The sequence below is a fragment of the Ceratotherium simum genome, chromosome X, assembly GCF_057802395.1.
Source record: "Ceratotherium simum simum isolate JZ-2026a chromosome X, ASM5780239v1, whole genome shotgun sequence".
NCBI lineage: Eukaryota > Metazoa > Chordata > Mammalia > Perissodactyla > Rhinocerotidae > Ceratotherium > Ceratotherium simum.
The window spans coordinates 127,856,159-127,882,881 of NC_141940.1; the positions used below are offsets into that span (position 1 = coordinate 127,856,159).

General features: G+C 43.7%; 1 protein-coding gene across 1 annotated transcript in view; it reads right to left on the minus strand.

Annotated features, from left to right (window-relative positions):
- Positions 1-26,723, minus strand: part of LOC101406598 (Xg glycoprotein (Xg blood group)) — a 53,512-nt gene that overhangs the window by 5,031 nt on the left and 21,758 nt on the right. Inside the window, exons 6-9 of the mRNA XM_087426453.1 lie at positions 23,746-23,808; positions 18,370-18,420; positions 17,576-17,611; positions 15,222-15,338 (exon numbers count right to left, since the gene is read on the minus strand). Coding sequence (XP_087282579.1) covers positions 15,222-15,338; positions 17,576-17,611; positions 18,370-18,420; positions 23,746-23,808 — 267 coding nt within the window. The remainder of the gene's footprint in view (positions 1-15,221; positions 15,339-17,575; positions 17,612-18,369; positions 18,421-23,745; positions 23,809-26,723) is intronic.

Sequence of the window (26,723 nt, forward strand, 5' to 3'; positions counted from 1 at the left end):
CTACCATCCCCTGCCCCACATACCTCCCCACCCACTCCTTGGTACTCGGAGCTTGTGCTGAGAAAGCAGGGTAGAAGGCAGTAAGCCACAGGCGAGCCTCCCTGATCCCTGGGCAAAGCGTAGGTCCGTTTTTAAACCCAGAGCAGGCATCCGGCCGTGGGCGTTGCTGGGCTCCTGTGTGTGTCCGTCTCCAGGAAGCCGTGGAGAGGGGGCACCGGTGACCTCCGAGAGGGTGAACTCAGCTGAAGGCGGTCTCTCCAGTGTGTGCCTGAGAAGAGGTGTTTGGTGAGTGCCACGTGAGTCTACTTTCTCCTAAAGAGCCGTTCAGAGAAAATGCATCTGTTGTTTGTACACCAGAAACGATATTATTGGAAAGTTACAGGACATTTTTTTAAATCCAAAAGCTACAAGACTCCAACCAATTTAATTACTAATACGTTTTCATGACAAAGGCCCTACGAATTAATTCGAAAGACAAGCAAAAGAAGGAGAGAAAATATTTGCAACATATATGCACACCTACCTTTGTGTGTATCACAGTTGCAGTTATATATCCATATTTTATATGTTGGTAAAGATTGACATAGTGATATATAATCAACTACAATTGCAAGCAACTTGATACAAAATAGGCAAAGGATTTATAGCACTTGCTACTGGTTACCATTCAACCACCAGTGTTCTCTTACTCATTGTTGACAGAGCTGGGATTTTCCTCCAGGATTCATGTGTCCTCACTTGATCAATTTTATTTAGGGTCTCTTTGTGTGTTGATGAGGAAGGAGACGTTGACTGGTGGCCTCTGGAAGGAACTCTTTACTTTTAAAAGAGGAAAGTGAGGATATTGATGGATGAGGCTGTGATGGCTGGAGATACAGCAGCCATCTTCCACCGTGAGTGAAACTGGTCGATGCCCTATGAAGGGCAGGATCACAAGACGTGGGGAACCCGACCACTGGAGGACACCTTTCACCCCTCAAATTACCCCACCTCAGAGGCCCCAAACCTTAGTAAGTCTTCTGACATGGTTCTGTCGTTACAGTTTTAGCCATTTTGTGTTGGCATTTCTGTTACTTCATCATAAAAGCATCCGAATTTATACAATCTAGCAGAAGTTCTCAAACCTTTTGGTCAAAAGACTCCTTGACACTCTTAAAAGTGATTGAGGAACCCAAAGAGATTTTGTTTATGTAGGCCCTAAGTATCCATATTTTCTGTATTAGAAATTGAAATGGAACATTTTAGATATTTATTTAATACATTTAAAGATAACAAGAAAAATAGGAAACTCATTACATTTTACATAAATAACATGTTTTTATGGAAGAATAGATACATTTTCCCAAGCAAAAATTTTGGGGGTGGGGTGGGAAAAGTAATATTTTTTGTTTCACACATTTACACATCTCTTTAATCTCTGGGTTAATAGAAGATGACTGATTTCCTATATTTGCTTCTATATTCATTTTATTATCATACATTGTCTGGGTTGAAATATACAAACTTCTGGCCTCACCCAGCTGTGTGATTAGAAAAGAAAGGAGTGTTTTAATAGCCTTTGCACATAATGGTGGACATTCTTCTTTGAGGCTACACCAAAACTTCATAATTGGTAGTTCCTTTAGCTCAATGTGGAATCTGAAAACACGTCAAGGAATTTTTATACCCTATAAAGTGAAAACCCAAGAGTGTCTCCTGAACTTCAGACAGATCTTTTTACCCAGTTAGGATTTTGCAACATCTTGCATGGGTCGTATGGAGGTCTTCCAAATGTTGGCACATTTCATTACATAATATGTATTTTTTAAAACCCCACATTTGTTCATATGTCTACCAATCTCATCACACAAAGGTCTTTAGCTAGAATAACAAGAGGAAACGCCTCCTCTGCAATATTAAGATTGTGGCCTGAATAAGAGATTCTCTACGGACTCGATGTCTGTCTCCCGAATTCCATATGTTGAAGCCCTAACCCCCAAGGTCATGGTGTTAGGAGGTGGGGCCTTTGGGAGGTGATTAGCGTTAGATGAGGTCATGAGGGTGGGTCCCTCATGATGGGATTAGTGTCGTTATAAAAAGAGGCACCAGAGAGATTGCTCGCTCTCTCCGGCATGTGAGGACTCAATGAGAAGGTGGCCGTCTACAATCCAGGAAGAGAGGTGTCACCAGGCATAGAATCTGCCAGTATCTTGAACGTGGGCACCCAGCCTCCAGAACTGTGAGAAACGAATATCTACTGTTTAAGCCCCCAGTCTATGGTATTTTGTTACAGCAGCCTGAGCCAAGACCTTTCATTCATTTTTCCATGTGTCCATTTAATAAATATTTATTGACCATGTGCTACAGACCAGTCACTGTTCTAGGCATTGGAAACACATCCATGCTTTTGAGAGTTCAGACAATAAACAACAAAAAGTCATGTTCTGTAGGAGGTTGGAAGTGGATATGAGACAGAGACCAAAGGTTTGAGCGAGGAAGGTGGGAGACGGAATGCCTGTGGTGGGCGAGGGGGCCTGGGAGGGCGGTGGCCCCATCCCCTAACTCCTCTTTGGTCTACAGCCATTTTCATTATTTTCAGTTGAGGGAAAATGGGGACACATCGTTCCATGGACCCTTTATGCATCCGCAGCTATTCAGAGGCAGCAGTTATGTGTGACGCATACCTGTTCCAGAGGGGTCTTGGCCAGGAGGGGGAGGGAGACAGCTGCACATCACAGATGTGACGACAGCCAGCTGGGTCCTGGGAATGCATTCCATTTCTATTTGGAGCTGCGGGGGCCGTGCCTCCATTAGGAAGATGTGGCTTGGGCAGACGCCAACCCCAATCACCCAAGGGCTTTAATATTAGGAACCCAAATGGTACATAGTGTGAAACCCAACAAGCTAATCCCATTCTCTGATGAGTCCGACCTTCGAGTAGGTGTTCACGGGATGGGGCTGGACCCTGCAAACCTGTCCATCTTCCTCACTTTTCCCCGAATCTTGTCTCTACTGTGAGATCTCACAAGCCTTTCTTCAACACACATGAGCTCCATCCTGGGATTTTTGTGCAGAGCTCCTAACTGGGATCAGACAGAAGTAGTGATGGAAGATATTGTATTTCTCAAGAAAGCAGAAAAGGCCCTGAATAACACCATCACGACTAACTTTTGTGTTAAAAACACACCATGGTGGATGGTGATGTTTAATCAAATGCGTAATTCAGAGATCCCCATTGGATGCCCCACGGCCCTTGTGTGCACCAAATGGCTTGCAGTATGGTGCAAGATATTGGTGGTTACACATTTTTCACCATGAAAAAAATCCAAATCTGCCTTTAGAGCCATTCACAAATTTGTAGTGGGTCAATGAATAATTGAGAACTATGTGTGATACTTCTTTATCTCCCAAACTCTCTGGGTACTAATTTGACCCTGGAGGGTGCATAGCAAGGGCCATAATACACTACACCTCCCCATTCATCCCAGAAACTCTGATCATATCTTTATCCTCAATTGTTATCAATGACACCTGTCATTGCACCTGTATAAAATTTTAATTTATTTTAAAAGTTCATTTTTTTCATATTTTCCTACTAAAATAGAACCTGTATGTGTCCTTTATTGTCATGACTATTCCTATTACCGACATTTGGTGTTCCTGATTAGAACATTATTTATCTTGTTAACTTTCTAACTCACGGCTCTTTGACCAACTATTTATCATCAGGTTGATGAAATAATAAAACGTTCTCTGTTTTCCAAACCAAAAATGTTTATTTCTGAAAGTAAATAAAATGGAATATGATTAAGTAAATTAATTAATAAAATATGATTATGGATCTTTGTCCAGCTATCCCACTACTGGGTGTTTATCCAAAGAACTTGAAATCAACAATCCAAAGAGGCTTATGCACCCTTATGTTCATTGCAGCATTATTCACTATAGCCAAGAAGTGAAAACAACCCAAGTGTCCATCAACTGATGAATGGATAAAGAAGATGTGGTGTATATATACACACACACACACACACACACACACACACACACACAATGGAATACTACTCAGCCATAAAAAAGCCAAAATAGTCCCATTTGAAACAACATGGAAGGACCTTGAGGGTATTATTTTAAGTGAAATAAGCCAAACAGAGAAAGACAAGCACAGTATGATTTCACTCATATGTGGAAGATAAACAAACATGTGGATAAAGAGAACAGATTGGTGGTTACCAGAAGAGAAAGGGGTGGGCAAAAGGGGTAGAGGGGCACATATGTACGATGATGGATAAAAACTAGACTATTGATGGTGAGCACGATGCAGTCTACACAGAAACTGATAAATAATAATGTACACCTGGAATTACACAATGTTATAAGCCATTATGACCTCAATAAAATAATTAAAACAAGATAAACAAAAATAAATAAAACAAAACTGCCTCCAGCATCCTTTAAAATAATGATTACAGGTCTTTGCATTGTCAGAAAATCTAATTTTAAAAGATTCTTGGAGATGTGAATTGTAACATTATCTCTCTTTGTGAATTTTCAGAATTTTAGTTGTTAAATTTAGTGAAAAATTGATATCTAATACTTCCTCTTTTGTTTACTGAATTTGTGAAATTGTTGTGCAGGTTGTTTTAAAAGATTTTTAAGGGCCAGCCCTGTTGGCCTAGTGGTTAAGTTCAATGAGCTCCACTTTGGTGGCCTGCGTTCGAGGGTTCGGTTCCCAGGCGTGAACCTACACCACTCATTGGTGGCCACACTGTGGCGGCAGCTCACATACAAAATAGAGGAAGATTAGCACAGATGTTAGCTCAGCGACAATCTTCCTCGGCAAAAAAGAGGAAGATTGGCAACAGATGTTAGCTCAAGGAGTATCTTCCTCAGGCGAAAAAAAAAAAAAAGGAAAGATTTTTAAGACTATAGATCTAAGAATAACATGTTGAAAAACATGACATTTCTGAAGCTCCAAGGCCTAACACCTTTAAGTAAAATATATTTTTATTCTTATTAATTTTTTATTTTTTTATTGATGTCTTAATAGTTTATAACATCGTGAAATTTTGGTTATATATTTTGTCTGTCAGTCACCATATATATGTCTCCCTTCATCCCTTGTGCCCACCCCCCACCCCCTTTCCCCTGGTAACCACTATACAGTTTTCTCCGTCCATGTGTTGTTTTATCTTCCACATACAAGTGAGATCATACAGTGTTTGTCTTTCTCTGTCTGGTTTACTTCACTTAACATAATACCCTCCAGGCCCATCCATGTTGTTGCAAATGGGACGATTTTGTCTTTTTTTTATGGCTGAGTAGTATTCCATTGTATATATATACCACATCTTCTTCATCCAATCATCAACTGAGGGACACTTGGGTTGCTTCCACGTCTTGGCTATAGTGAATAATGCTGCAATGAACATAGGGGTGCATAAGCCTCTTTGGATTGTTGATTTCAGGTTTGTTGGATAGATTCCCAGTAGTGGGGTGGCTGGATCATAGGGCATCTCTATTTTTAACTCTTTGAGGAATCTCCATACCATTTTCCATAGAGGCTGCACCAGTTTGCATTCCCGGCAGCTGTGTATGAGGGTTCCTGTTTCTCCACATCCTCTCCAACACTTGTTGTTTTTTGTCTTGGTGATTATAGCCATTCTAACAGGCGTGAGGTGATATCTTAGTGTTGTTTTGATTTGCATTTCCCTGATGATTAGTGATGTTGAACATCTTTCATGTGCCTATTGGCCATCTGTATATCTTCTTTGGAGAAATGTCTGTTCATTTCCTCTGCCCATTTTTTGACAGGTTGTTTGTTTTTTTGTTGTTCAGTTGTGTGAGCTCTTTATATATTATGAAGATTAACCCCTTGTCAGATACATGTTTTGCAAACATTTTCTCCCAGCTGGTGGGCTGTCTATTCATTTTGATCCTCGTTTCGCTTGTTATATTTTTATTTTTACAGGATACATATTGTTTCTCTTTGCACAAAAGTCATTACAATCATAGAACACAGGAGCCCTCATTAGCCAATCTAAGAAACCCACCTCCATTCAGATTTCTGCATCCCAATTCCTTTCTCCTCAGCTCCAAGGACTCATTTGCGTGGAAAAGTTATCCCAACAAATAACATCCAGGGCCCCGCACCACACAACATCCCTTTTGCACAGAACAAAGATCTGAACACTTTCACCAGTCTGCAAGGGCAAAGTGTAAAACGCAGCTCTCTTGTGAGCCCAAGGACAACAGTATTTGGTGGATTCAAAAAGCAATTCTCGCTTAGACCCAAATGCCTCACCTAGCTGCAGAATCTCTCACTTTATCCGTCTGCAGGGAAACCATCCACATAGCATTTTGGACCCATGAGGCCAAGGAGATGGAAAAGGTGCCTCTTCTGCACAGGATTCTGAGTAGACAGATTTTTGGCAGGTCAGGTGGCACAGAGACAATAGGCACAGGGCACATCTTCGGTGCAGGCTGGTGCACAGGCAACCATGGTACCTATCTTCAACCTATCTTCAAGGATGGTGCTTCCTCGGAGTTCCTGAAGAGAAGTGCTTGGAAGAATCAAAGAAGCATCCATTGGGAATGAAATACGCTAAGTGGTCAAGAAGCCATTCGAAGAGATTAAGACATTTTCAAAGGGCCACCTACATTGGAGCCAAAGTGCAAAGCACAGAGGTGTTATTTACACCAAGGGAGTGTCCCAAATTGTTTAATGCAGACAACAGCTCTCTTATCAAGAGTTTGCCCTAGGTCCTAGTCGCACATCAGAATGGTGAATTTCAGGAAAGCCAAATTGCTCACTTCTGCTGTTTTCAGCTTCATAGTAGGAAACAGGATCCAAATACAGCCTTCTGCTCTTTCTACCAAAGCAGGCAGCTTCCCAAAACTTGTGTCTCATCACTATTTTACGAGTGAAAAGAAGAATTGAATAATTCTCTAGAAAGTGATGCTTAAGCCACCAAATTTTGAAGATTAGTTATTAGCCTCAAATGACTGGCTTAACTGTGTTTCTGACCGTCTGAATGGGCTTAATTGAAAAAAAATTCAAGGGTCGTGGTGAAAATAGATTGACACATAGCTAAACGGTGGATGGGTTCAGAGCGAAGATCTGCTTTTGGAGAAGAGAATTACACGGTTGGCTGCTGACGGTATTAGAATTCGGATCCTGAGGAAGAATTGCGAAAATGAGTAGAGCCCCCCATCTGTGCACATTGGAAAATAGGTTTCGTCTGTATTTTGAGATACTCGACAGGTAACAGTTTGATGAAACCTAAATCCATTCTCTGCATCATGAGACATTTCAACATGACACTTGTCAACAAATACAAAGAAAGACCTGTGAGATGTAAGAATGATTGTCTCACTTAAGACTGCAATAAAAATAGAAGATAGTTTGGTTAAAAATTCCCGTCTTCAGGGGTGCATAAAGCAGCCTTTATAAGAAGCCAAAGGTTGCAAAGACAGAATGACTAGGTTTAATAAACAAAGAAAATGTTAGAAAACATTTGCTGAAGGTAGAGATGGGACTTCTATGGATGGTGGATCCTTGGAATTGGAGAAAAATGCAAGAGAAGTTGGAGACCTCCTTGAAGATGAATCACAAGGAGTTTTGGAGAAACCAATTTATGTGCTCAGATAAATGAGTCCTTAAAGTCTGTGGAAGAAAAAGCAACCAAATATACACTAAATTATCTGAAAGAAGATAGAACAACAGATGCACATACAGATTTTATTAAAAAGTCTCCAAAATGAACAAGCTTTGTTGCAGTCAGAAAAAAAAAAACCCACAATTTGAAAGTCAGATTCCAAAATGTCAGCAGAAACATAAAGTCATTAGTGAACCACACCAAAATATACATATATAATGAATTATCACCAAATATTAAATGTATAGAGAATTTGCCATGGAAAGAGACAGGAGAATCTTTCCAAAGCCATTGGAAAAAATTGTCTATGCTTGTGGAGAACTGGACACCCACAAAATTCAAGCAAAATTGCTTGCAGAAAAATAAAAAAGAAGCTGTTTTTTTCCAGCTTTATTGAAATATAATTGCATATAACATTGTATAAGTTTAAGGTGTACAACGTGGAGATCTGATACATTTATATGTTGCAAAATGATCACCACCATAGCGTTCATTCTGTCGCCTCACATAGTTACCATTTCCTTTTTGTTGTAAGAACATTTAAGATCTACTCTCCTAGCAATTTTCAGGTACATATTACAGTATTGTTAACTACAGTCTCCATGCTGTACACTAGATCCCCAAAACTTATTCCTCTTATAACTGGAAGTTTGTGCCTTTCGACCAGCATCTCCCCATCTCACAGCACATGGCCACCAGCATTCTACTCTCTGTTTCTATGATTTTTGCTTTTTTAGATTCCACAAAGAACAGAGATTATACCATATTTGTCCAAAAGAACAACTGGTTTTGAGCCATTCTCATGAGAGGAAAAGCTTGCAATGTTTGATTGGGACTTTCCTTGGATGAGAAAGCCTTGATAGTTTAAGAAAATGCATGCGTCACAAAAAGAAATTGATTGAGGGAGAATCTAAATGTGAAAATTTCAAAAGGTATCCTTCTCTCCCTTATGTTCCAAGAAGGGCATTTGCAGAGAGCCAGAGATGGCTCAGAGAGGCAGATGTGGGGCCAGATTCCACCTTCATGGGTCAGGACAACAGGAAAAGGGTCCCCCCATTGGGACAACTGGGTCCTGACATAGCAATTTTTCCCCCAAAGCAAGATAGAGTGGATAGACTCGTTCTGATGCTCCTCAAGCTGGAAGATGCTAATTTATGGATCACAGGCGGGTCACACATCTTCTAAAATGGAGGTGGCACGCCATTGGCCAGAGCTGTCACATGACCATACTGACCCACAAAGGATGCTGGGAACTGTAGTTCAGCTGGAAAACCACAAGCCCGGAGACAGCGGTATTAACTCAGAAGACAGAGAGAAAGGATTTGCGGGGAAAACCTGCATTTTTAACACTCAGTGTTTTCCACTAGCTTCTGCAGTTTTGATTTCATGGTCTCAACTTTTGACCTGATTCTCAGAAATGTCCTATCCATTGCAATGAGCTGAATTCTATTTACATTAAGAAAAAAGCTTATTTTTTGTTTATTTTTTCCCCATCCCATCTGCAGCCCTTGCTACCTACCAGGCACGACTTGGAATACTTTTCACACATCAACTTATGCACTCGCACCACCATTGGGCGAGGCAGATCCTATTATTATACCCATTTTTCGGATGACACAACTGAGGCCCAGAGAGCTTGCATAACTTGCCTAAGGTTATGCAGCTTGAAAGGGAAGAACTCGGCTGCAAACCCATGAATTGGGTCTCAGAATACAGTTTAATCATGATTGGCCTTGTGTACTACGTCTACAGGCAAGTTAAGTGTAAATCATATTATTTCTTTTAAATTAGGAAAAAAAGGTACCCCCAACGTATTCACGTATGTATGAATTTCTTACGGCAGCCATATCAGAGTCCCACAAACTGAGCGACTCAAACAACAGACATTTATTTTCTCACAGTCCTGGAGGCTGGAAGTCCGAGATCAAGGGCCACACTCCCTCTGAAGACTATAGGGGAGGTTCTGTTCCAGGCTTCTCTCCCAGCGTCTGCTAATTCCTCGGCTTGTGGCAGCTTCATTCCAAGCTACATGCAGTGTTCTTCCTACGTGCATGTCTTCGTCCACATTTCCCGTCTGATAAGGACACTGGTCTTATTGTATTGGGGCCACCCTACTCCAGTATGACCTCATCTTAACTAATTGCCCCTGCAATGGCCCTATTTCCAAATAAGGTCACATCCTGAGGTCCTGGGGGTTAGGACTCCAACATATGAATTTAGGAGGGGACACAATTCAACCCATAACAATATATTAATACACCTTGTGTGTGTGTGTGCATGCATGTGTGTGTGTATGTGACTTGATCTTCCTACTTTAGGAGCCAGAAGTGAATCAGCATGACCACATACTTTCTGTTTTAGGACAACTACAAAGACTTGCATATGGTGGTTTATACTTGGGGAAAGAAACATGCTCCTTTTAAGTGTATGTAGAAAAGCAGAAATGAAAATGTAGCTCACCCAGTGGTCGCCCTCTTCACCCCTCTAGAATTAGATTTCTGGCTTCTCTCCACTTCAACATGAAGATCATCACTCGCTGACCCCCAGGCACCTTCAAGGTCCCAGGAAGAGAAGGTGACTATTGCTTTTCACACTGTGGATCTATGCTATCCTTTCCTTCTTTAAAGTGCATGGGGATGGCTGTTTATCGTGACTTTTCTCCTCTTTTCAGCTTGAGAAGAAGACCCTCCGAGTGGTCTTGATGACTCCTTGGAAGGATATTCCCCGAGTAATCATTGCTCAAAGAGTTTTATTTTAATTTGATTGAACATTAGCCATTCTTTCCCCTTGTCATTCGGGTGATTTTTACCCCCTAACTCTGTAACTATCTTTATCTTATGAGTTCATAATCCACTTTGCTTCAAATGGTACTGATGAGAATATTTCTTTCTTTGGAAGATAAAAGATGCCCACCTGGTTCTCAGACATCTGCTATGTCCCTTGGAACTGAGCAGAGACCATCCCAGCGGTAACTCATGCCTCCAGGTCCATTTACACACCCAAACAACACACAACTGAGCTTAGAAATGGACTTCTGGGAGACATGCAAAGCTACGTAGCTTCATGATTTTTAAACACGTCCACTGCTGTTTTATATTTTTATGTGCGAAATATAGAAAGGAGAACAAAACAACCAGAGCCAATTTTTTTCTTTTACATTTATTCCAAATGATGAAAAGTTGTGCATGACAGTTACAGAAAACGGATCTATCTTTAAAAATGCTGAAATTCCATCTATGTGTATATGTGTATGTGTGAATGTGTGTGTACATACACAAACACACACACACACACTTTTTAACAAGAGTTACGTCGAACTCACACTGAAGCTCATATATGGAAAATCTTTAGTGGGCATGAGGTTTCATCACTTGTGGGAAATCCTCTCTAAGAGGTGAGAAGCATCAGGGAACATTTATATCAAATCATACGTAAATTCATGACCTGAGGCATGCGATTCTGAGACATCTCATCGGGATCACTCGTTTTAGGTTCTTTTTCAATTTGGGAAGCTCTTTCAAACGCTTTCTGCTTTCAACTCTGTCTTCGGAGACCTGGCTCCCAATTCATCATGGTGAGCATAAGGCAGCATATTTGGGATTTTTATGGGTCTCTGTAGGAGTTCCAGATTGCAAGGAACACCTTCATTTTTGGTTCTGATATTTAGGGCATCATCTAAAAGTTCTATAAACCTCCACTTTAGTTGAATCAAGGTATCCCAATATGCCCAAACTATCCTTTTCCTCTCCCCGAAAGTGTCACTAAAATAGAAGCAGTTAGTATACTTTTTCAATGTCTGAGGATGTGAGATTTTCTGCTCCAGTAAAAAGAGAAAGCATCAACAGAGGAAAACAACGCCGACGACTTAAGGACGGGCACCTACAGAGCGTCAAAGACTAAAAATGATATGAAAAGTCTCAACCTCTGCAAACCACTATTTCTACTCCCTATTTTCCAAAAAAATATTGAAACCGTAAGATTTCGCAGGAAAATGAATCCCCAGAGCGATTCCCTGAGGTGGTTTTAACATCAGCGATTTTGCACTTAAAATGCCAACATCCAGCCTTCTGTCTGCAGGTAATGATAATTTTATATGCAGACAGGTGGGAGCTGAAATAATGGTCAAACTCTGTTGCTAACGTAGAGAATCATTCATTCCTACTTCACTCCCAATGGTGAATGCCCCAGGGTTTCTGTGCCATGGCTCAAGCTGCCCACCACAGCTTGTTGGAAACCCCAACAGCATTCTTTGTCTCTCAAAAGCCAAGAGCATCCTCACCCAATACTCATGCCATTCTGCTGCCGTTGCGCTTTGTGACAACGTCGTCGGGGATAAACATTTGCGTGTGTGGCACCATGAGGTAGTTTGGGAGCTCAGAGCAGAGTCGGAATCTCTCTGTCCAAATGATGGAACCAACACATCAAGCAATCCTTTTGCTACCCAAGGTCTAGCTGTCTAACTTATCTTTATAAATGCACCACGTCCAACGAGTTCAGCGTTCTTTGTTAGGCAGCTCATCTATTTCAAACAGGAGAGAAAACACTGTATGACAGCGGGTTACGCCACAAAAGAAAGGAACTTTCCACAGGAGCAATAAACGGGGTTCTTGTCTTGATTGAGTTTTCCTCCAATTGACCAGTGGATCTCGTGCTCAGACATTCTCTGGTTCTGTAAGGAAAGATTGGGAGCAAAACAGCATAGTTAGGAAAAGAAAACTCTACGGATCGATTTTAAAGCATTATTAACTTTTTTGCTGTTTGCCATTTGTTAAGGGTTTTGAACATCTTAAATCAATTGAGTAATTATATCTTTTTGGTTAAAACTAATATTCATATGAACCCCTTTTTGAGATGTGGTCTAAAAAAAGTCTTCATAACATCTGAAGTGGGAGTTATTATTACCTCCGTTTTGCAAAATAAAGGCAAAGCATGATGCTCAAACAGTTCACTTTAATGGATAGACATCTGTCACCATGCAGATGGCCCTGTCCCCATAACTGTGTCCCTGCAAGGTGCACAAGCTTCAGAGAAGGATGTATACAGCTGCTGCCTATGTACAGCCCCACAGGTTGTGCACTGCACCATATCCTCATAGAGATCGCCAGTATACCATGCCCACCATCCTTCAGAGAGAGGTGACTCGCCTGACCCAACTCAGGACGCTGGATGGCTAGACAACATCAGAATGACAACTCAAAGTCAACTTCACTCCCATCTAGGATAAATCCCACACACGGAGCCTCCATGCTCATATTTCTCAGACGGTTTGATGGTTTTGCAACCAGCAAGACCATGTCGACCTAGGATCGGTCCTGCCCACCTTGGGAGAGGTCCCCTAATGGTGTGACAGTGTGTCTGCACTCTTGACTTGTTGAGCTGGCTAGATTTAATGGAAGGGAAACCAAACTCGATCCTTGGTAGACGTGATGAAGTTGTCGTTGAAGTATCATTGAGAATGTGGACGGGATATTTATCTGGTCGACAAAAATGCAGGAAACAGCTTCAAGATAGGACATGGCTTTAACAGAAAAGGGCTTCCACCTCAGATACACTGGGAGGGCATGATCTACGTTTTTTAAAAAACTCCATCTCAAATCAACAATTCAAAGAAATTTACCACCCCCTGTGTTCGTTGTAGCATTATTCACAGTAGCCAAGAGGTGGAATCAACCCAAGTGCCCATCAACAGAGGGATGGATAAAGATGTGGTATGTATACATATACAATGGAATACTACTCAGCCATAAAAAAGACAAAATCATCCCATTTGCAACAACATGGGTGGACCTTGAGGGTATGATGTTAAGTGAAATAAGTCAGACAAAGACAAACACCGTATGATTTCACTCATATGTGGAAGATAAACAAACACGTGGATAAAGAGAACAGATTAGCAGTTACCAGAGGGGAAGGGGGTGGGGGAGGGTGAAAGGGATACAGGGGCACATATGTATGATGATGGATAAACTAGACTATTGGTGGTGAGCACGATGCAGTCTATACAGAAACTGATAAATAATGATGTACACCTGAAATTACACAATGTTGTAAACCATTATGACCTCGATAAAAAAAAAAAACAAAAAATGAAAAACTCCATCTGCTTCAAAAAATCAAGTAAGATGACTCAGTGGGCACAAAATTCCAGTGGGCACCAGAAAACTGAGAAATCAAGATACATAATAACACCTTAATGCGATGTTTCAAAAAAATCAAAATTAGTGCCCCCCCCCAAAAAAGGGCCATGATGAGCTCAATATCAAAATGTGAAATAAAGGCAGGATCCAGTCTGGCATTTGTATATCCCTGCCTCACTCGCCTTCCCCCAAACCCAGCCCCCCGTGCCAATAAAACTTTATTTATATAAACAGGTGACAAGCCTGCGGGCTGTAGGTTGCCTATTTGTTGTTATTTTTTAAATATTGCACAAAAATACTGTTTATTTCGATGACTGAGTTTGTTGCCAGCCCACCTCTTATGCTTGTGCCTGAGATGAATGCCTCGCTCTCCTCACCCCGTGTCAGCCCTGAGCTCACGGGTTCACGAGTTCTTACAGGTCACCGCCAAGGATGGGACCAAAATTAATGCCCAGTGTCTCTGTCACGATCAGGCATGTTTCCAGGAAAGTAAGGCTGTTTTTCATAAGTTCTGTTCCCCGCAAACTTTCGGAGTGGGGCGTTATGTAGACGAGGCTCGCCCCGGCCAGAGGGGTGGTCATTACTGCCCAGCCACCAGCAGAGGGAGGCCACGGGCAGCTTTTAGGGTTCTGAAGATGCAGACAAATTCTAAAGAAAAGACCGCTGGAGTAGGCTTCTGTTTCATAGCTTCCTCCACAGACAGAAAGGAGGCGTGGGGACAGACTCAGATGTGGGTGATCTCGGGACCAAACTTGAGAGACCCTGAGTTAAAATTCCACCTGCCGTTTTGCCATAAAACATCCCTCTCTCCCCTCTGACCCTCCCTTTATAGAGATGTCTTCAGGGCATCCATTGATCAGCAGCCAAGACCTCCGATCCCAAGGATGACTGACTGGGCGTAATTCTCCAAACCAGGGAGCCTGGACCCAAAGTTGATGCAGAAAGCCACAGCAGCCCCCCCCATCCATTTCCCTAGGGTCCATGCACAGCCTCTGAATTGGACAGAAAGATTTACAATTTAGTGCTTCTATCACTTTCTTTCGGGAGAAGTGTGCAAAAATTTCAGGTTTGACCTGAACGTTTTTCCTGACTTGCTTGTGATTATAATTTCACTGAAAATGAAACAAAATTGTACCAGCCTGGCTGAATGCAAACCCCTGCTTACAAAGTTCCGGTCTACGTTAGTTTTATAAGTTCTTTGGCAGCAAAACCAAATCTTGCAGATCAGAAAACTGTTTAAAAAATTAATAAAAGGATAATCTATTAAAATGTGTGCGTTGATTTCTTTCAAGTTCCCATGTGCGCTTGATAAAGACCCAACTTAAAATGACATCATTACACAAGGCGATCTACACCAGACTTAACCAGAAATAACACCGCTGAAGATGCCAGCAAGTATTTTTATCAGGCTTTACAACTAGAAAAATAAATTTGGAGTGCAACTTGCCATTTGTCCTGAAACAATTTCTTGTCCTGTTGCGTTGGAAATACCTAGCTGCCGCGCCCACCAGCGCAACCACCACGACCGACACGATGGGGGACACGATTTTCGCTACTGTGTTGCCTGCAGGAGTCAAAAAGCAAGATCGTCTGAGAAAAAGGCGGCCGGCAGGAAACTGTTTATTTTAAATAACTCTGCGGTCACATCCCTTGTCCTCCTCACTCTCATATTCACCCCAAAAAAGAACAAATTCACACAGGAATCCTCAGGAAGTGATTCTGCTTATTAACCACGACTTACCCTTCTGGAACATTCAGCACAGAGTTTTGCACAGAAGAGGCACTTGATATGTTTTCTGTATCTTTGTTTAATTTGATGAATTTGTACCTTTTTAGACATAGAATGCTTTCTCATGCACAAAAAAAAAAAAAAGGTTCAATCAAAAATTGCCTTGATGTCACCACCCTCACTGGGACTCTGGACAGAAGTACATACAAGAAATCAATGCCTTGAAGCCAAGCTGAGTGCAAAGCTTAGGTTTTCTTGCACGAAGAACCCAGGTCAGGGACTTTGGTGTGACCAAAATCAACACTCTCCTAAAAGAAGAAATCATTCCTGCCATTTAAAATGACCACCCATGTCTTATATCAGACTGGGTAAAGTACCTACCATGTCGTAGGTGATGGATAAATGGCCACTCCATGAATGAGGTGCCATGTTGGTTGGAAGAGCGTTTTCAATGGAGCCCAGGGATCTAGCCCTCATCTGAAAATGCTGCCTCACCTGCCTTCTGCATCTGCATTCTCTACAATGTGACCGGGTACATCAAATGTGACCCCATCAAAACATGGTGTCCAGCTCTTCATCCTTGGCATCTGGGTTCTATGCCCAGGCATACTTCTCTTCACTCTCTCTGCACCCTGCTTGGCACCATGTGAGCAAGACTGGCCTGGCCTCTTGGAGGGATATGGGCTGATTTTAGTCCAATTGGTGACTAGTGTAATTACAATTCCAATAAATGGTTACTGTTTCAAGCCACTGTGTTTTGGGATCTTTTGTTACTCAGCATAGCTAACTGAGACACCTTTCTCTCTGCCATTTCACACATATCAATCGAGTCATGTCCATTGTAACCACAAAATGGTCTTCCAAGCTGACCCCTTCTCTCCGCTCCCACTGCACACACCCTAATTTAGTTTACCATCTTCTCCTGGGGTGATATGTCTTAACATGATCTCCCTGACCCTTAGCTGGCCTCGTCTGATCCACGCTTCACATAGTATAAATACAGGCAGGTTGTTTCCCATCAAGCTTGTATAAAGCACAGACACAGCCCTCTTCTTGCCTGACCTGTTGTGAGTCTTGCCCCTTCTCCCCATCACGCTCCACACCCCGTCCACACAAATTACTGGTGTTCCCAGGGGCATACCCTGCCTGACCTCACACATCATCTTCCCTCTCACCTCATTCTCCTCTCCTGGCTGCCTCCTGTCCATCCTTTAGACCTTGGCTTGGATGTGATTGCCTCCAGGAAGCCTTACCAGGCTTCACCCCACCCAAGTCTAGGATTAGTTCCGTCTGTCTTGTCACAAGACCCCATATGTCCCAACAAACTGTGTGTCAGACCTGGATTTTTGTCTTGTGCTTCCTCCCTCCCGCCCCCACCTTCTGTCGGAGAGAAGAAAAGAATCAACGGGCTCCCTAAGAATAAACCCAGGAAATAGTAATCCTGAGACGCTGCTTGTGTATTGGGCCTTAGGGATTGGAAGCCACTGCAATCACTTTCTTCTTCTGTAGCATCGACGGCTCACAAAGTCCTCATGGCTGGGTGGGCAGGTTCACTCCCACTCTCAACAAAAATGCCAAATCACTAAGAGGCTGGACCCTATTCTCCCAGCAACATGTGACACAAGTCTGCCTTCTGGACGCCACCCCTCCCTTCTTAGACCTGCCACAGGGCTGGCCGTGCACTGTTGAGATTTCTCTAGGGCAGAATGTCCATAACTTCCTTCGCCTTCTCCCTCTTGGCTTCGAGTTAGTACTGGTCAATCAAAATGGTGCACCGAGTGGCACCAAGACAGGTCCAAGACCCCCAGCTCTGCCCTCAGAGCTATGAGGCATGTTCCAGCCTGAGAACCAGCCCTCGTCTGTCCTTCCTTCCCTGAGCCCCCTCAGAACCGATCCCACCCCGAAGGACAGATGTTTTTGTACAGGAGCTTCCTTACAAACAGAAAAACCGTAAGTGCTCTGTGAAAGTCGTGGGGTTGAAACAATAACGCAAGCCGACGCTGGCCCTGCCCGCAGTGATGTGCAAGGGGGGCTCTGATTTAAGACGGGGGCCGGCTGCACCAATCAATTACCGTGCTGGTTGCCGTAGGTTGAATATCCGTTTCCACCTGTAAGGGGAGAAGCACAGAGTCATTCATTTATCCAGCAGTTTGTCGATGCCGTCTGTTGCCGGGCAGTGTGGAGAGGCTGAGAATGTGGCAATGAGCAGAACAGACAAAAATCCCTCTTCTCAGGGACCTGACCTTCCGGTGGGGGAGGGGACAGAAGGTCACTGTTAGGAAGGAGGGGTGTAGATGCTACTTCTAAGGTGAGGAGTGGAATGGGGCGATGAAGGGAGAGAGGAGTGCGGTTTTCATCTCAGGAGTCAGGAATATACACACATGCGCATACACGTGTAACTCACACAGACACACACCCACATGTACACACAAACCCCACAAGTGCACATGTGTAAACATCTACCTGCGTGCACAGGCATACACAGGCACACACACACACACCCGTAAGCACACGTGCACATGTATGCACACATCTACACTCATGCACCTATGCACACATGCATGCACACAGGCAAATATATGCACGCACACGCACAGGCACACACTTGCATACACGTGCACAAATATGCGTGCACACACACACAATAACACCTGTAAGCGAGCCTTAGTTCCTTTCAAGAATTTAAGGCTACGTCGCATGCAAAACATCTTCCCCCACCTCCGGTGCCCCAGGAGGACACAAAGTACAGACTCAGGTGGTCAGTTAGTTACCAGGCAGGAGACAATAGGACAAGCTTCCCACGGAGTGTTAGTTCCCTGGAAGGAGGGCTTCTCCTCACACAGGTTTTAAGAAATCATTCCATTACCATAAGTGTTTCCATTTGAGCGGGGTCTATAGGGTCTATAGCGCCCTCCTCCTGCAGGACAGAGAGATCTCATGAGATGAAAGATAAGGCTCGGGGAGTCACAGTGACATCTCGAAAGGAAGCACCCATGCAAAAGCCAGCACCCTCGAAGCAAGATGCTGTGAGAGGCTGCCAAGATTTCACTCGAGCTCTCCCCATGCAAAGGGAAAGGGCGCAGCCACAGCGGGGTGCCCTCTGACTACACAGACTGGCAGCCGACATGGCCCTGCAAACCGAGGGGGTCTGCTAACACCCTTGAGAACACATGGTGACTGGGGCACATTGCACCCACATCCCCGAGGACCAGGGCTTCACTTAGCCAGTGTGCAAATACGCTCTCTGTGCAGTCAAAAGAATCCCCCACTCGATGTTTGTCGGGATGAGACTTTGACAGAAACGCAGACTATAAATAGTCATCACGGCCAGTAAAAAACAACGGGGATTTCTCTACACCTTCTTCTTATGTCTTGAGAGCAATTTTTAAGGAAAGATTTCAGATTAAAACAAAATGCTTGGTGCTAATTTTGTTAATTTTGGAGTGGAATAGTTGAATGTGGGTACTATTTAAATATTGAGGGGTAATTTTATAACCTGCCTCTTCAAAGTGGACAGCAGGAGTTACGGGGTTAATCGTGTTTCACAAACCCGTATATTTGAGTTTTGACCCCTAGGACCTCAGAATGTGTCTGTTTACAGGGATGAGTCTTTAAAGAGGTGATGAAGGTAAAATGAGGTCATGAGGGTGGGTCCTGATCCAATAGGACTGGGGTCCTTATGAGAAGAGGAGATGAGGACACAGACACACACAGAGGGACGACCACGTGAGGACACGGGGAGAAGACGGCATCTACATGCCAAGGAGAGAGGAGGCCTCAGGAGGAACCAGCCCTGTGACACCTGGATCTCAGAGTCCAGCCTCCAGAACCGGGATAAATAAATGTCTGTTGTTTAAAGCACCCAGTCTGTGGTGCTTTGTTAAGGCAGACTGAGCAGAGTCCTACAGTGGGTATTAGAGGACCTGTCCGATGAAACCCAGCACTTAGGATGACTGAGACACTTCTCCACATCACTGGGAGGGATGACAGACGTAGGGCACACCCTCCCCTGCCGGCCGAGGTTAGCTCTGGCCTCTTTGCATCCTGCCTGAGGAGGGAACATTCCAATCATGTTTTGCAGCCTGCAGAGAGAAGCTGGGTGACTCACCCAACTGTTGCTTAACCCAAAACCTCTGTGCTAATCCGAGGGCTGACTCAGAGCCTCGCCCAGCTCAGGGCCAGAGGACGGGGGCCCCAGACACGCACAGGAGCAGATCCTCTTTTCAAGTACCGGACACAAGATTGAGCGTGCAACCTCCAAAACTGTGTTGTGGCTCCTGTGTGCCAAACCAGCTGCTGTCTGCACGTGGTCCCGCCCACAGGCACAGGATGCTTTGCAGAAGTGTGGCCCCGAAGATAAAAGATCAGCCAGATGAGTGATCTTTCATCCACTGCGGGGCAGGCCCCCGAGAAATGCTGGTGCCTGATAAGAGTCCTGACTAATTTCCTGGGAAAACATGTAGAAACTCACAGGGTTCCTGAGAACACTACCAGAGGAGTCATTTCTTTCTAACTTATGAATCAAGCAAAGACCAAAAAGACACGCCCTAGAAAAGATCTGTACAGAGGGAGAATCTTCAGAGCCGCGCGTGTAGGGTAGAAAGGCTCCCCTGAATGGGAGACTCCCCTGGGCTAGAGGGACGTGGGGGCATCTGATGATAAAACGCTCCACGTGGCTATTTATAAAAATACTGAATTTGCTGCATCTCCATCATTTCAGTAGGAAGAGGATGATGGGAGCATCACATTAGCAATGTGCTGATAGTTTAAAGCTGATAGTTCTTGACTTCACTCAGCTAACTTTCACCCATGATCTGTCCCATCCTGGGTTTGCACACCTCGTAGGGACAGTTATGGGAATGGGGTCACCTATATGGTGTCAGATGTCTATCCCTTAAAGTGGACCACTTCAGCATCATATTTTGTCTTTATTTTGTAAATTGGAGACAATAATAACTCCCGCTTCAGAGGTTAGGAAGATTCATGGGCCCACATCCCAAAAGGACCGCACATCTTGTAGAACTCCATACAAATACTACTTTCCACCAAAAAGATAGTTATTCAATTCACTGAAGATGTTCAAAACCCTTAACAAATGGCAAACAGAAAAAAAATAATAACGGAAATGATTTAAAATCAACCGGTTCAGATCCCAGGTGCGCACCGACACGCCGCTTGTCAGGCCATGCCGTGGCGGCGTCCCATATAAAGTGGAGGAAGATGGGCACGTATGTCAGCTCAGGGTCAGTCTTCCTCAGCAAAAAAGAGGAGGATTGGCATGGATGTTAGCTCAGGGCTGATCTTCCTCACATACACACACAAAAATCAATCAGTAGATTGATTGATGCATGAGGGCGTCAAAATCTACAAACTTTCAGTTATAAAATAAATAAGTCCCAGAGATGTAACATACAGCATGGGGACTATAGTTAATAATACCATATTGTGTACTGGAAAGTTGCTAAGAGAGTAGATCTTGAAAGTTCTCATCACAAGAAAAAAAAATGTGTAACTATGTGTGGCGATGGCTGTTAACTAGACTTATTGTGGTGATCATTTCACAATATATACAAATATCAAATCATTATGTTGTACCCCTGAAACTAACAAAATGTGCATGCCAATTATATCTCAATAAAAATTATATCTCAAAAATTATATGCCAATTATATCTCAGAAAAAAAAATCCATAGAATTTTCTTTTCCCAGCTAAGACATTTTGCTCCCAATCTTCCCTTCCAGAACCAGAGAATGTCTGAGGACTCCAAGATCCATTGATCTCTCTGAGGAACAGCTCCATCCAGACCAGAAGCCGGTTTATCTCTCCTGTGGAAATTCCTTTCATTCTTGGCATAATCCACCACCCTGACAAAGAGTCCCCAGTCAGTCCGATATCGTCTCTCTAATGAGTCTTGTGATTCATCGCTCTGTTTCTTTCTACGTGAACAAAGGTGGGTAGGGCAGCCCGTGGACCCCTGGAGAGCAGAGCCAGGCCAAGCCAGAGGGTCAGCGCAGAGAGGGCTCAGAAGACAGATGCCAGCAGAGAGAGATCCAGCACCCCAGACCTCAGGAAGAAGGAATTGTGGCAATGCAACTGGGAGGTCTGGAAATTCTGCCCAACCCTGCTGCCCACCAAGGGCCCCAGGGAAGGATGTACCATATGTGTTTCCGTAGCCACCATAACCAGGGTGGTGGCCGCCACCTCCTGTGGGAGAGAAGGTGCAGTTGGGAGATGATCCGGCTGTGGAGCTTGGAGTTTCAGCAGGCATCCTCCTGGGTCGTTGGTGACGGCACCAAAGCCATGCCCAAGCGTCAACCCAAAGAGAGCCCCATATAGTAGCAAAGAGCAGGGCCCACGGGGGCACAATCAAGGGCGCTCCCGCCAATGTCATGACTTCCCAGTGGGAAAATTCACACCAAGATGGAGCCATCTAGAAAACCTGTTGCCTTCAGAGAACACACATGCACCCCGAGGGCTCCAAATTAATGCAGAGAAATTTGAGCAGGGCCAGCGACCCAAATACAGAACCACCTTTACCAGAAGGAAGATTGGGCAGACGATCCCACTCATAATGTTCTATATTAGAGACTAGGAATTTTTACTTTTTTCTGATCATTACTGTAGTAAGCTTTAAGACAAAGCTATTTCTTTACCACATCTAAACATCACACAAAGGTGACTGGATGTAACCTGCTTGTCCAGACAACGAATATGCCCCTTGAAAGGGTATCAGGGACAAGTCCCTTAACTCTTCTAAAATGAAATCGCAGAACTAAATAGATGAGAATCCTTGCAAACTTGAAGATAAAGCCTCACATGTTATACCCTGGAGCCCAGAACTGCTGCTTCTGTCTCCTAAGTGATCTGTACTTTTATTTATGTGCGAAGGATTCTAGTCAGGCATTCACATTCCAATCATACAGAAGAAGCTACCTAAAAGTCTTATATATACACACATGCGTGTGTAAAGATCTATATATAGATATACATACACATATAAACATATATACACATATAAAAGTGTATATAAGTAAATGTATATAAAATATATAAAAAGATATATCATACACATATAAAGATACACATAAGTGTGTATATATAAAGGTATGTATACACTCTCATATAAAATATATACATAAAGTATAAAGGTATATATATACGTATTTAAACACAGGTACACATACATCTATATAAAGGTATATACATATAGGTGTATATATACATACACGCACATATATTATACATACATATATAAGAGGGATATACCTACATAATTTTATAAAAATGTATATATAGAGACACACATATAAATATATATATACATACATATATAAAAGCATGTATATAGATAAAGGTATATACATATAAATACAAATATATATATATAGAAACATACATACGTAAAGGAATATATATACACACACATATATAAAGATATATATGTGTATGTTTATATATAAAGGTACATAAATATATGTAAATATATGTAAATATTTTATATGTAAAGATACATATGTATGTATCTTTATATGTAAAGATACATATATGTATGTATATACACAAAGGAGTATATATAAAAAGATGCACACAAATATACACACATACACACACACACTTATATAAGGATACATATATATAGAGAGGTATATATACATAAATACAAAGATACACAAAGAGAAGCTCGATCTCCATTGTTCCCACCACAGAAAATAACTGATAATTATATGCCAGGATAGAGCTGGTGATCATATTGCAACATACACATGTATCAAATCGACACTATGTACACCTTAAACTTACACAATGTTATATGTCAATTATCTCTCAATAAAAGTAAATTTAAAAAAGATATACATAGAGAGACATATATAAAGGTGTATATATATATATATATATGCGCACATCTCCATAAAGATGTGTGTATACCTATATATGTGAAGATATGTGTGCACACGTATATATGAAGGTGTGTGCATGCACAGGTACACGCAGACACACACACATGCACATATATGTGTTTACATGGAGACAACCACCACTTTTAAACGGAGACAGTCCCATTGCCAACTTTCGCCCACACCACAAACCCTGGACAGACGTGTGGACCAGACCCCCACTGGATGTTGGAGGGGTGAGCCCCGCACCCCCACCTTCCACTTGGGATTGACCTTGTGCCCAGGCGAGGGGGCCACAGCTTCCCCATCACCCTCTCCAGCCAAGTCGGAGAAGCCCCGCACGTACCTGCCGGCGGCCTGGGTCTGGGTGGGTAGCGGCCATCGTCCCGGTCCACGTCATTAAAGAAACCTGTGGGGGAGAGCACAGGGCGGGTCCCGAAATGCTTTCCAGAGAGCCCCCGTTAAACCCAAGCTTGTGTGAGCGATATGGGGAAGCTTATGGAGAACAGGGTTCCCACACCAGCAGGCCCTTTCCAGGAGGTCAGGGCCACCAGGGGACCAAACCTCCAAGTGTCCCTGAAGCCATCGGGGTGGGCTGGCGGCCCTCTCTCCCAGAAGAGTGTGTGGGGAACCCACTAGCCTGGGAAGGGTGATGGATTGGACAGACCCCGTACAATTTGAGAATTTGAAAAGAAATACCAACTGGGGAGGACAGAAAGATGACCCTTCATCCCTCAGACACCAGGCTGGTCCACGCTCTGGGCCTCTGCACATGCCATACTCTCCACTCCATCCAGCTGCCTTCCTGGCTCAGCCCCCTGCTAAGATGACCTCCACCTTGGATGGCGTCCTGTAGATTCCATATTTACCCGTCTGTTTGTTCCTCTGCCCCCACCACACTGCACGGGGGGCACAGTCCGTTTGGACACTGATGAACCTCCATGCCCAGAACAAGTACCTAGTAAGACTCAATTAAATGATTCAGAATTCATAAGCAAGCCAGCAGAAGCTGCTGTCTTCAATACTGGTCTGGGCGCAATGGTACAAAGTCGCCAGGTGCACTATCCTACAACAGTCACGCGGTGCAACATGCACGGACCGGGCTCCCTGGCGGAGGCTTCATCCTGGGTCAGCCTTGGTGTCCCAGCTGGGAGTGTGGAGTATGGTTCCCACTCTCTCCCCTCTCCCCATCCTGGAGCATCCAGGCCTGATTCAGGAGGGGGCAGGGCGGACGTGCGTAAGTCTCTTTGAATTGTTGGTTTCATGTTCTTTGGATAAATACCCAGGAGTGGAATACCTGGATCATATGGTATTTCTTTTTTTTTTTTTTTTTTAAAGATTTTATTTATTTATTTTTCCCCCAAAGCCCCAGTACATAGTTGTCTGTCATAGCTGCACATCCTTCTAGTTGCTGTATGTGGGACGCGGCCTCAGCATGGCTGGAGGAGTGGTGCCTCGGTGCGCACCCGGGATCCGAACCCGGGCCGCCGGCAGCGGAGCGCATGCACTTAACCGCTAAGCCACGGGGCCGGCCCTCATATGGTATTTCTGTTTTTAATTTTTTGAGAAATCTCCATACTGCTTTCCATAGTGGTAGCGTTATTCACAATAGCCAAGACATGGAAGCAACTCAAGTGCCCATCAACTGAAGAATGGATAAAGAAGATGCGGGCTATACGTACAACGGAATACTACTCAGCCATAAAAAAGACAAAATCGTCCCCTTTGGAACAACATGGATGGACCTGGAGGGCATGATGTTAAGTGAAATAAGCCAGACAGAGAAAGACAAACACCATAGGATTTCACTCATATGTGGAAGATAAACCAACACATGGATAAAGAGAACAGATTAGCGGTTACCAGAGGGGAAGGGGGTGGGGGGTGGGCTAAAGGGGTAAAGGGGCACATATATATGGTGACAGATAAAAACCACACTGTCGGTGGTGAACATGATGCAGTCTATATGGAAACTGATAGTTAATAACGTACACCTGAAATTACGCAATGTTATAAACCAAGATGACCTCAACAAAATAATCATATTAAGAAAAAAAAAAGAAATATATGTTTGATCTTCATCCCTGGTCCTGGCACAGAACTCCTACACCCTTGGAATTTCCTAAGTGGTGAGAGCCATAAAGGTGTCTTTTGAGAGTCCTAACAAGTGGCTTTCAACCATACCTGACTGTATTTTAATAAGGTGACCTCTGGAACGCACCTGAGGATGGGGGCTGGTTGCCAGGGTAACCAACCTTTGTGATTAGAGGGTTGGAACTCTCAGTCCCATCCTTGACCTCCAGGGAGGGGAGAGGGATGGAGACTGAGTTCCATCTCCAATGGCCAACAACTTCATCAATCATGCCTACATAATGGAGACTCCAGAAAAACCCAGAAGGATGGGGTTCAGAGAGTTTCTGGATCAGTGAATGCATCCTCCTGCTGGAGGGTGATGCACCCAGACCTTGCCCTGTGTATCTCTTCATCTGGCTATTCATCTCTATCCTTCATCATATCCTGTATAATGAACTGGTAAAGGTTTCTGTGAGCCACTCTAGCCAATTGATGGAACCCAAAGAGGAGGTCGTGGGAACCTCCCATCTATAGCTGGTGGGTCAGAAGCACAGGTGACATCCTGGACTTGCGATGGGCATCTGAAGTAGGGGCATCTGTGGGACTGAGCCCTTCACTTGTGGGGTCTGATGCTCTCTCCAGGTAAATGGGTCAGAACTGAGTCAACCCCCTGGTAGTGTCAGAAAACACACCCATCAGATAGACCATGGGAGTCACCCACTGGTTCCCATTTGGGAAACTCCAATATGGTAACCTGTGCCCTGCAGAATTTCCCTGCCTGCTTCTCAGTCAACTTGCTCACCAGGAGCACTTGTGTTTTTTAATTATTTTTTCAAAATAAGATCAAATTTCATATGCAAAGCGGTCTGCACAGCTCACTTTGGGGTTAAGCCACTGCTGTTTCTAAAGCTCTTGTAGGCACCAAATGTTGGTACTCTTTTCTGGGGATGTTGACGTGTGAACTCTGGTGAGAAGGGGATGGTGATTGTGGCCTGGGCTGCCTGCTGGAGGGCCTGGAGGATAGTCCATATTTTGGAATTGGAATAAACCTCAGGGCCTTTAGTGGTGGGGCAAGCCTGTCCCCTGAGCCCGGCTGCTGGAAATGAGCAGCTTTGGGGTGTCGGGGTGCTGTGGGGGTGTCAGGAAACAGTGGCACCCGTGGCCAGTGATGGTTGTCCCAGACACGAAGCTGTGTTCTCTACACCGGTTGGACTCAAGCCATTATCCTGGATCCCCACGCCCCCCCACTCT